This window comes from Geospiza fortis, unplaced genomic scaffold, assembly GCF_000277835.1.
Source record: "Geospiza fortis unplaced genomic scaffold, GeoFor_1.0 scaffold98, whole genome shotgun sequence".
In the NCBI taxonomy this organism is placed as follows: Eukaryota; Metazoa; Chordata; class Aves; order Passeriformes; family Thraupidae; genus Geospiza; species Geospiza fortis.
Genome location: NW_005054306.1, coordinates 10,464,953 through 10,475,880, shown reverse-complemented (window position 1 = coordinate 10,475,880; position 10,928 = coordinate 10,464,953). Strand labels below are relative to the sequence as shown.

The 10,928-nt window shown below is 41.3% G+C and overlaps 1 protein-coding gene across 1 annotated transcript in view; it reads right to left on the bottom strand.

Moving 5' to 3' along the window:
- Nucleotides 1-9,303: 9,303 nt before the first annotated feature.
- HEY2 (hes related family bHLH transcription factor with YRPW motif 2) overlaps nt 9,304-10,928 on the bottom strand; it is a gene marked incomplete at its 5' end in the record, with an annotated part of 9,894 nt that continues 8,269 nt past the window's right edge. The window contains 2 exon segments of the mRNA XM_031066726.1: nt 9,304-10,917; nt 10,919-10,928. The exon segment at nt 10,919-10,928 is cut by the window's right edge and continues 269 nt beyond it. Of these exon segments, the coding sequence (XP_030922586.1) occupies nt 10,827-10,917; nt 10,919-10,928 (101 nt within the window).

Genomic DNA, 10,928 nt, shown 5'->3' with positions numbered 1-10,928 from the left:
ACTTCAGGTCCCACTGTGACTAAAGGTGTCCTGGGCTGGGATGTGAAGAGCCCAGATCAATGTTCACCTTGAGCATGTGTTGAACGGTGTTACAGCAGCTTCTGATTCCTTGTTCTTGGATTTTAATGATGGAGGGAGGGAACTGGGTACTTGTTTTTATCTGGTAGAAGAACCATCCTTCCTAGAGCTTTTGTTGATATTTTTGGTTTACATAAAAGGTAACTCATGATGCTGGCATGCTGAAGCCCCAGAAAAGGTGGGCTGCTTTACCCAGGACCGGCAGTGCAATCAAAAGCACATGACAAAAGTGATCTGGCAAGAGCACAGGTATTTCAAACAAATATAAGATTATTAGTAACACATTTTCAAAGTGTAGCTGAATTTGCTTCTCACTGTGGTAGATTTTGAGATACTGGCTCACAAATATTTTCACTTTCATTTATGTTCTTCGTCATAAGGGTGACCAAGTGCTTTCCATGTCACAGCAAAGATGTATGGAAATGAACTGCAGAAGAAATAAGAATGATAAGGAAGACAATACCTTAACTGCAGATCAACTTAAACCAGCAGCTGAGTCAAATTTTCTTTCTTGCTATCTCCTTTAAGTTATAGCCCTACATTAGTTCCACTTTGTAAGTTTTTTCCAATCTTATATGAAGTATCTTGGCTGTGAGTGACCATAAAATTTTGCATGAATTTTATAACTAGCAATTCTTTAAAAAATGAAAGAATTCCCACTCTTTTTTTACAGGCGTATTTTCTACTTGTTGTCATATTTCACTTCTGTTTGAAGGTCGTAGAGTCATGCAGTCGTTAGATTTATTCTGTTCCCAGGACATTCTCTTGGCCACTTATCCCCTTTTTGTCTGTTTTATTGTGGATATAAAGTGCAACTCCGTGGTATCCTCTGCAAGGCAAGGAGCCTTTGCCGAGTGATATAAATATTGCGGGAACACGCCACGAGGTGGCATCCCTGTCCTGTGTCTGCCGCCACCCGCCCGCGGTTCCCAGAGCAGCCCCTCCTCTGGAGGTTTGGGACTCAGTTCCCTGAGTTAACCTTGTGCCTGTTTCATTCCAATGAGCTATAGAGCAATGAAGGATTGTATTTGCTGATAAAGAAAATTTCATGTACAAATGAAGCTTTTATTAAGGCAAATCACTGCGCAGTTTCTGAGTTGAATGCTGTGTATGGAAACTTTACAAGACGTATTTAAATAGTCTTAATATGGCATTAAAAGAAAAAAAAAACAACCAAACAAGCAAAAAAAAAAAAAACAACGCCACAAAGAATAATGAGGAATGTGACTCGGAGTCTATCACCTCATCCTGTCTGTGGCATTACTACAAAGAGGACACATACCATTATCAGAGTGACAAAGAGCCATGTGTCCCTGTACATGTTCACTCCCAGAGCCACTCTGTTTTTCACCCCCACAGCAGCACCTCTGCTTTTCACCTGTAGGTTTTGAACTGAAGGTCATGCAGAAAGTTTGTGCCAAGGTGAAAAAGGGATCCACAATTTCTGCATCCCAGGTCAGGATACTGGGGCATCAGCTGCCCGAGGACACAAGATAAGGTCTGGTTTCATTTCCTTCCCTTCTGCATGGATTCACAAGGCTGGTGAGCCATGGGATCAGACTGTGCTGCGACAGTAGTGCTGTCACCATGGCAGTCAAAGGACACAAACAAGGCAAAGTGTTTATTAAACTGGAAGGGTGGAAGGAAAAACAAACCTAAAAGATGCTTTCAGGCACACAATCCTTTTTCCAGGCTTTTTTTTCCCTGTCCTATTATATATCCCAACATTCATTCTATATAATATTGATGTCATAAAACATAACTGTAAATGTCTTCCCAAGCTGCAGATTCACTATGAAACACCTTCTGGACAATAAGATAAAAAAAAAATATGACAACCTCACTGCACATCCTGCCAGGACTGTTCCTTGAGAACTACAGTTGGAAAATTTACTCTAAATTGTGTTTAAAGAGAAACTATTTTACGCAAGCCAAGGCAGTTTATTTAAGGTAATGTTATTGAAAGGCCAATACAGATTTAATTACCACTCCCAGATCTAGATAATACTGTCCAAGGACCATTTTCCAGCAAGTCCTTTCACAGGAACAGTTGCCATGTCCTATTAAGAAGTACTCTGATCATGAAATTATGAAAGCTCTGATCCTTTTAAAAGTCTGAGTTTTTCTCTTGCATGCTGCAAATCTGCTTTCTAGATCCTTTTTATACTGCCTTGTGGCTACAGTCAATCATTACCTTCTGCCTTTCCATGCTTTGTTTCCCATGCGCTCTTTTGAATAATCACACTTTAGTAAACTATATTGACAACGTTATTATGCTGTGCCTAATTTTTGTCTTGCTAGCAGGAAAACAGAGCTGGGAGATTCCAGTTTTCCCCCCAGAAGCAGGAAAATAATAACAGACTATAAATTGGTATTACAACACATGCTCTGGCTGGTGGTGCTGTCTGCTGCATGTAGCTGGGAATAGCAGCAACCCAGACAAGGACAAGGCAGCTGGGCTGATGGAGGGTGGCCACAGCAGGGTGCCTTTGTGGCTGTCCACCCAAACTGCCCCTGCACCCTTTGCAAGGGATTTTTTTACAGAAATTACAACTCTGTATTCCATAACTGGCATAATTTGTATTGTGTAAGCTGCAGTTCTGCACAAGAGATCCAGCAAAATAAATGAAAAAACAGGAATGATCTTCCTGTCTGCTCAGATAAGAAACTACCTGCCTAATTCTATCAGGATGATGTTTTGCAATTTGTTCATTCTCTACCCCAAGCCTAGTAGTAAGTCTCAGTTTCAGATTTGTTGGGACTGTGGCCTTGGTTCAATCAAAATGGAGCTCCTTGCTGTAGCCTGCAAGGGCCTTCATCCCTCCTACCACACTGCACTCACCTTAAGTTACCAGGCTGAAGAGTGTGAAGCACATGAGAAGATGAATATGAGCTCCTGAGCTTCTCTCACCATGACTCCCCTGCCTGCTACAAGGCTCACAGGGAGCCTCTGCGCACATGCCAGACCCAGTTCTGAAGTGATCTCTCTTGGGTTTACCATCATGTTCCCCCTAAGTGTGTCTTTGGTGAGAAAGGAGTGGCTGGTGGTTCTGCTGTGGATGAAGGCAAAATACAGGTATCTTAAAGATAAACCAGGTATCTTAAAATCTCTTGTAACTACTGTTTATTACAGTTTGCTGATCTTCAAAAAAAAAAAAGCCAAATGATTAAATGCAATTTAATGAATTCTACTTCTCTTCTGGTCATACATTCAAAGGGGCTTTCCTTCCAAGTCATCCATTATGCCATCAGAAATTTGCCTCCCTGGGAGCATCTGGGCTCTGTTAACCAAAGGCTTATGGTAAGGGATAGAAACTTGAGTTAAAATTGCTCCCAAGATGATGATGAGTTAGGAACTAGTCTTTCCCCTGGGGTCTGTGGTCTAATTAGACAAGATCAAGGACAAGTATTAATTAACACTATTCCCACTTTACAGGTGAGTAGCCAAGAAGTGAATTAACAAATACGTTGTATTTCTGATGTATTTAAACGCTGAAAAAGTAGCTTGACACCCAAAACTTTTAAAAATCAGACAAAAATGCATCCTCTAAAGTTTTGGTCCTGTAGGGGGCTTAAAAGCATAAAGAATTTGGTTTATACAAATAATCACACTGAAGAGGAATAGTTCCTCTGTTTCCCTCAGAAGTACATCCTTAGTTCCTTCACAGGACAAGTGCTAAGTCATATTGGTGATGAACTGTAACATTGTTTTTGAAAAGCAACAGGGACTGAAAAAGTCACGCATGTCAACAACAGCTAAAAAAATCTCCAACATGCCTAGTTCTTCTTCACTTTAAAGGTTATATACAGGAGAAAAAGAACTTTATTTCCCCTTTTTTTGCCTCCAGTTTGAACCACAGGCACAGAAACACTCCACTGCAAAAGCTGGGCATATGGGCAAGCAGGTCTTACATATTTATATTGAATTATTACTTCTCTTTTGTTTTGTTGGTGGCTACTGCTATTGGGCATCCTTGGGTTTTGACGGTCACATCAAAGGAGCAGCTCTGGCGTGAGAACCGGTCAAAGTGAGCCAGATAATTAATGGATTTATTACTGAGGTCGGTTCCCATGATTGTCGGTGGGCAGCAGCCACTGCTGTGTCGTAATCCTCATTCTCTTGGTAAGGCACACACTGCCTTAAAAAGGTTTAATGATCCAATAGTGATTTACTAATGGGAATCTTTGTTGTCAGTTTAGCAGGCCTTGAAGGAGGACAGGGTGGCACATGAAGGTCAGTTTTCAGCAGTATCAAGAAATGGTTTTATTTGTTTTGTTTTGAGATTCCTGTTTGGAGCATTTTAATTCACTAAATACAATAATAAATTGAAGGGTCAAAGTCATTGTAGCAGGGCAGGTATCAGATTCTTGATAACATGAGGAGGGAAGCAGACAGACATTGGCCACAGTAGATTGTGGCTGAAGGTCTGAGATAATTATCAGAAAACATTCAATTCAGCTTGTATGATGGACAAAATGACAAAGTGTGGTAAGAGGGAGTGAAACAGCCTCATGAAACCGCAGGCTGGCAGCTGGTCCTCGCCACCAGCCCCTGCTGGGGTGGCTGCCTGGTTTGCAAAGGTTGCATGCCCTTTCTGCTGGGAAAGGAGGGAGGGGGACAACCAGTGGGACAGCTGCCCAAAAAGAGTGCAGGAGAGGGAAACGGAGAGGAAGCAGCTTCGCCTGCCCAGAGGGAAGGAGATGCTGTTGGTGCCTAAGGAGCCAGAGTCCCCACGACTGCTCCCCCTTGCCACCCTGGTGCCTCTTCAGAAAAACAAACCCCAGAAAAGCCAAGAAAAATAAACTTCCTTCTCCTCCACCAAAATACATTTAGAAAGCAAAAGAAGGGGGAGGGGGTGGGGAGAAAAACAATGTTATTTTATTTTAGGGCTTGTATAATAAAAGCAAGGGCTGTGCTGGCAAGGGACATTAAGAGCTATGCGAACAATCCATACACAACAGAGCTTGTCCTGTTAATCAAGTTATGAAAGTGTACCTTAAATGTTTAATTTTTGTTTTAAACTCATCGAGGGAGAGAGTCAGTTTTCTCAAGAAAATTAAAGTTACTTTTCTCTCTGAGATATGAAGAAAATACAGCATTCTGCGTTAAATCAAAAGTAAGGGGGGGGGGAAGTGTATGTAGGCCTTTACATAACTACAGTTTTGTCTCCTTGGGTTTATATATTGCCTTGTATTAATTTGTTAGATTTTCACTTAACACATAGTAATATCTGTGTGTATTCTTTACAGGTAAAACAGTTTCCTTTACATCTTCCATTGGGACACTGTTTCCTGGAGTGGGTGCAGAGGTCTTGCAGTTCACATAGGCAGTGTTCGAAATTTCCTTGCACCCTCAATTTCAGTGTTGCATCAAGGTATTTTTTCATCCTGAAAACTTTCTTTGCAGAAGAGAAAAATCTTTGCAGAAGAGAAAATGAACTATGTGGAAAGAAAAATTCAGGCACTAACTCAGAAGACTTTCCTGTAGAATAAGTAATAGCACTGTTAAAACATTGTCTAAAACAATTAGCTTTGCTTGAATTCAATATTGGCAGTTGTATATCTGTAGAAAAGGAATCTGCCTCTTCAGACCTTGAAAATAATTCAACCAGACATATTTCATTTTATTTCCCATAATCACTTCCTTTTGCTTCTGGTATTTGAGTACCTAGGATACAACACTAATTCATGTGTCCCAGATTTACATTGCCACCATGAATGCAGAAAAATATGCCTTTAAAACAAATTATATTGATGTCATCTTACAATCACCACCACTGCTGAAGTCAGAGCATTAAGACAACTTCTAAAATTAATGCTGATTGGGGTGTTGACTGGTCTTAGTTCTATGGAAGTGATAGATGATAATGCATTATCACCAAATGGTTTTGATACTGTTCTATTGTTTCTTCTGGTGAGGAGTCTGATTCTTTGAAAAAATTAGATCATATATGAAAATATTATTAAGCTTCAAGTCCTGTATCTCCAAAGATGATGCCAAATGGAGAGAAATTCGGTTGCCTGGCCTAACATATATCATGCCTCTTAAGCAACTTGGATTTCCCAGGCATCTGCACAGGACTGGAGGAGGTGACACAGGACACAAGGGAGACCTACCCCCTCCACAGTGATAGTTGGAGCCAAACTTTGGACCTGGCAAACATTTAGAAAACTGAATGATGACTAAATGATTGTGTTTGCACATTCATAGCACTTTACAACTTCCAGTAAAAGCAATTACCAGGATTGAAAAAAAAAAAATCTAAACCAACCACACCTTCTCCGAAAACAGAAAATCCCACAAATTTTATGGAAATTATCTGTGAATTATCTGTCAAAATGTTATTTCATTTATAAATCAGGTGAGGTTTGGTTTACCCTTGAGTGGAGATCTCAGCATTTCTAGCACCTGCCTGGTGCTCTTCTGCTTATCATTTCTGGTAATGATGTGTTGCTGCACTCATTTCTTTGAGATTTTTACACACTAGTGTCCAAGTAGTTGCTGTGTAAAATGATGGAGCAGAGAAACAGTGCACAACAGAAAGTTCAGTGTTGAGTAAAATTAACTCAGGTCCATTCAGTGGCCTCACACAAATAAAGCTGGAACACGAGGCTTGCAAACAAAGCTATACCAATTCCTTAATCTTCTCTCAAAGTTGAGCAAAACTACCAGTTCAATCCCTCAGGTCCTCAGTTGTGTGATATCAGGCTATCTGTGCCTATAGAAGCACATGAGAAATGAGGCTGGTGACTACAGAGCTGGTAAAATCCACTTCACATATCAGTATTTTCTTATGTTGTATCTTTTAACTAAAAGGTGCTTGTGACCTTTTCCTGTTGTAAAGAAGAGATTCCTCGTTTACAATAGCCCTAAGAATTTGCCAAAATCCAAGTCTCAGGCTTGTCTCATGGCATCCTGATTGAAGTACCATCTTTCAAAACAGCTGCAAACATTTTGAAGGTTCACACTGAGGCAGCAGCATAAGCTGGCACCTCCTGGCAGTTGTTCAGGCAGAGGTAGTCACAGATGATTATTCTGCTTTGAATATATGCATTCAGCCCTCGGCCACAGTAGCCGGTTTTTCTTCTAGGCAATACCTAATGCCGGATTTCCTCCCCTTGCAATCACAGCAAAGGGAGGACAGGCAGCACTGCCTCTTAGTTGCCTGTCTCCCCTCTAGGGTAATAATCTTCTCTCAGCAGCCTAAGTGCTTTTTATTTGCATTGCTGAGGGCTAAGGTTTTGAGCCTGCTAATGCTGAGTGACAGAATTGGTTTTCAGTTTTTTCCTTTTAAGAAAAACATTCTAGGAAATTGCATAACCTGCTTTGATCCTCCTGATAATTGGAATTTAAAGTTGTAAACCCACCCATTGAAAAGTTAGTCAAAGCTGACGGCTAACTGTTGAACAAGCAGCCTGAATTGTGTTCTTGTACTATGTGCCATGATCTACTCTTAAATTATATAAATTACTATTGCTATTCTTCATCCAAGTCCATTCCTCATTGAATGTACAATAAAAATAGAAAAAGGCTGAAGTAAGGTTGCACGTGCGTAGCCAAGAGTCCTAACTTTTGCATCTTGGTTATGCCAAGGAAACAGCTTTCCCTTGCTCTATTTTAAAAACTGCATAGATGCCTTCAGCTCTGACTTGTTAGCACAGCTACAGCCAAAGCCACCAGAAGCTGTTACCCTCTCATGTCTTTCCAACAGCACACATGAAATACGAGTCTTCGTCGTTAATTTCTCACTAGGAAAATCTTCATCCACTCTCAGAGAGGTAACATTCCCAACAGCCTAGGAATAAGCAAGCATGAAGGATGAGCTCCTCATGTCCTCTAGGTGATTTGATTCAAACCAAACCAGTGGACAGACAACACAACAAAAAAGAGTGGAGACCAAAAGCCCACACAACAAACAGTAGAGGATGCATCAGCAACTCATGGATCTGGCCTGTTTTTTGAAAGTGAAAATGGGATAAACACAAACAGGCTGCACAAATCGGTCAGTGGTGTGTACCTAATCAGTGTCTTTTCAAACTGCCTTTTTTTAGAACAAGGCAAAATATTGCATTTTGGGAAACAAATGATGTTTTGAGGTGCATCAATTAGATTGAAGTGGTGGATTAGGTGGAACCAAGTCAGTGGGTGCCTATTTTTAAGGTGATACATGCCTGAGAGACCTCCTACTAGGTTCTTTGAGGGCAAGTTAATAGCTTACTGTGAAGTAGGGCTGCAACTTGCTCTTTCATGCAAATAAACCCCACTTTTTACCTACCAGCCATTAATGTCCTCTTTTTTCTTGAAAATACACATTTAGAAAGTGAATGATACCTCATCTGTACACTGCTAAATATGCCAGAAGAGCAGCACAGCATTTCTGCCCTTAACAAAAAAAAGTCATATTCCCCCCAAACAACACTATTTCAAAGAATATCAAGGTTGATTAACAGTGTAGGGGTTACAAGACTCCTTCCCCCTCTTTTGTCCATTTTTTTCAGATGAATGACAACCCCTTCTCACTGCCAGAGACCAGCTAATTGAGGTAGGGATGAATTCCAGGTTTAATATTTGGAAGAAAGGATGATGGGGGAGTGAGCCACTGAGGCTGCTAAGGCTTTTGATGACGGGTGAAGTGTCTGGCTGTGGTGTGATCCCCTTTTTCTGTGTGTCAGTCTTGCCAGCTGTTATTTTGGCATTCAGACATATAAGACTTTGTCCTCATCCTTATAAACAGAGCTTTCCACACTTTCCACAGAGAGGCTTAGCAGGTCTGATGAAACAATAACAAACCCTTGCCTCAGTGAGAACTGTCAAATTAGAAGACCAGAATTTGTAAAAACTACCTCCTCTCATTCCATATATCTATGGATTTATTAATGATGTCATTGGGTTAACACTTTTACCTTCTAAACCCTATGGAAAGCTGAATCCAGAAACCTCAATGATTTTTGGGGCTCTCCAGGATGAACAGATATGCTTGCATCATTAAGCATACCATCAATGCAGAGCCAGTTTGCAAGCCTGAAAACCAATGCTGCTTTGCTGTTTTCCCCTGCCTATTCCAGAGCACACTGGAGAAGGTGGGTTTCCTGGCTGAGCAAGGGGAGCAGAACAGTACAGAGCAGCCACCAGGCTTGTTATCAGGGGCAGAAAACAACTCTGAGTCCACAAGTATTCTTCAAAAGCAAACAAATACTGCAACAAATCATCCATAAAACGCAGTCAAAAAGGACTTCATTTAATTAGTGATATGTGAAGACTTTTGCATAGAAAAAAGGTTAACAAAGTAATGCATAAAAGACCGACTAGGTACAGTATTTTTAAAACAAATATTTTAAAGTATATTTTGCATAATGTTTAACATTTTCAATGCTTATTGCTTTCTCCACACAGCAGAGAAATCAAGTGCATAATAATACATGCTGTGTTTTATTTTTATTTTCTTTTTTTTTACATAAAATCTCTAGTTCTTGACTGGTTGTATTAAAATACTTAGGTTATTTTAAGTCACTGTAATAAAAAATGAAAGCAAACTATTTTATGCAGCACTAGTTATCTGGGTATTGACAAAATAATTTACTCACATCCCATTAATACATTCATTTTGGTTTGGAATCAAACCCACATTACAATGTTGGCATGCTAATAGCCAATTTAAAAGTTGTCCCTACCATAACTTCATTCATACCCAGAGTGATCATTCTCCCAGAAGTTGATAGTGAAAAGAAGAGGGATCTTGCACTGAATCAGCTAAAAGTGAATGTCCAAATACAGCTAAATAAGTTAAGTGGAACTCTTACAACACTGAATCTCTTGTATTGGCATGAATCAACTTTATCCAAGTGTGCACACTTTCAATAGGTGGCTACTTCTGGGTGCATGAGAAATTCACTGTTTGTGCAGATAGGAGCTAGCACCAAGTTTAAGCCATAAAAATGGGCGCCTCAGGGCTCACAGGCAGTACTGAAATGTTCATTAATCCCAGCACTGATAAGATAATTGCTTTTGCCAATGCTATGCTAGACGTCACAATTTGGCAAGTCTGTACAAAGAAAGTGAACTAAGTGAGAACTAGGCCTGTCAAACTAAACATTCTTCCTCGGCAATCTTTTGGCTAAAAAAACCTCTCTCCTTCAAGAGCACGATCTGCCCTGGAAAAGTATCCTAGTTCTGGAGCTGAACGCAAAATTTCCCCTCTCTCCCATACCATATCCATACCTGTGCAATGTTATTTGTTTTAGCAGAACACACACACATATATATATTTGTTTATTATTTTTTCAATGTCAGGCACTTATGAAACTGGAACTCCTTTTCTAGCCTGGGGAGACCTGGTAGATGCAATCCCTCACCTCTCTGCCAAACAAGGATGCATAGCTGGAGAACTATTAGTTCTAATGTCTACGTATTCCTACGTATGTTGCAGGAAACCTCTACACGCAGATATGGTCACACTGTTATGAAAGCCACTGCTGCTCCCTCAGGGTGCCTCCAGCAAGAAGAGAAGAAGAAGGTGTCTCCCCATGTCCTCTCCGACCCCTGCAGTGAGGATGGATAATCGCCGTTCCTCGGTGGGCTCGCCGGCACCGCTCAGGCCCTTCGGGAGAGGCTGAGCAGGGAGGACACGGCGAGCGCCGGGGCTGGGGCTGGGGCTGGTGGCTCGCGGCTGTGAGCACATGCACGTGCGCTGACAGGGAGAGGAGGGAGCTGCAGTGGGAAGAGCTGTGTGTGGCCGGGGTGGGGGGACTTAAAAGGCTCCAACTTCAGTCCCCCAGGGTCGGTAGGGTTTCGTGCCGCCGCCGGTGCCAGCCTGCTGAGGGCTGGCAGAGGCTGACACGGCCCGCCGGGG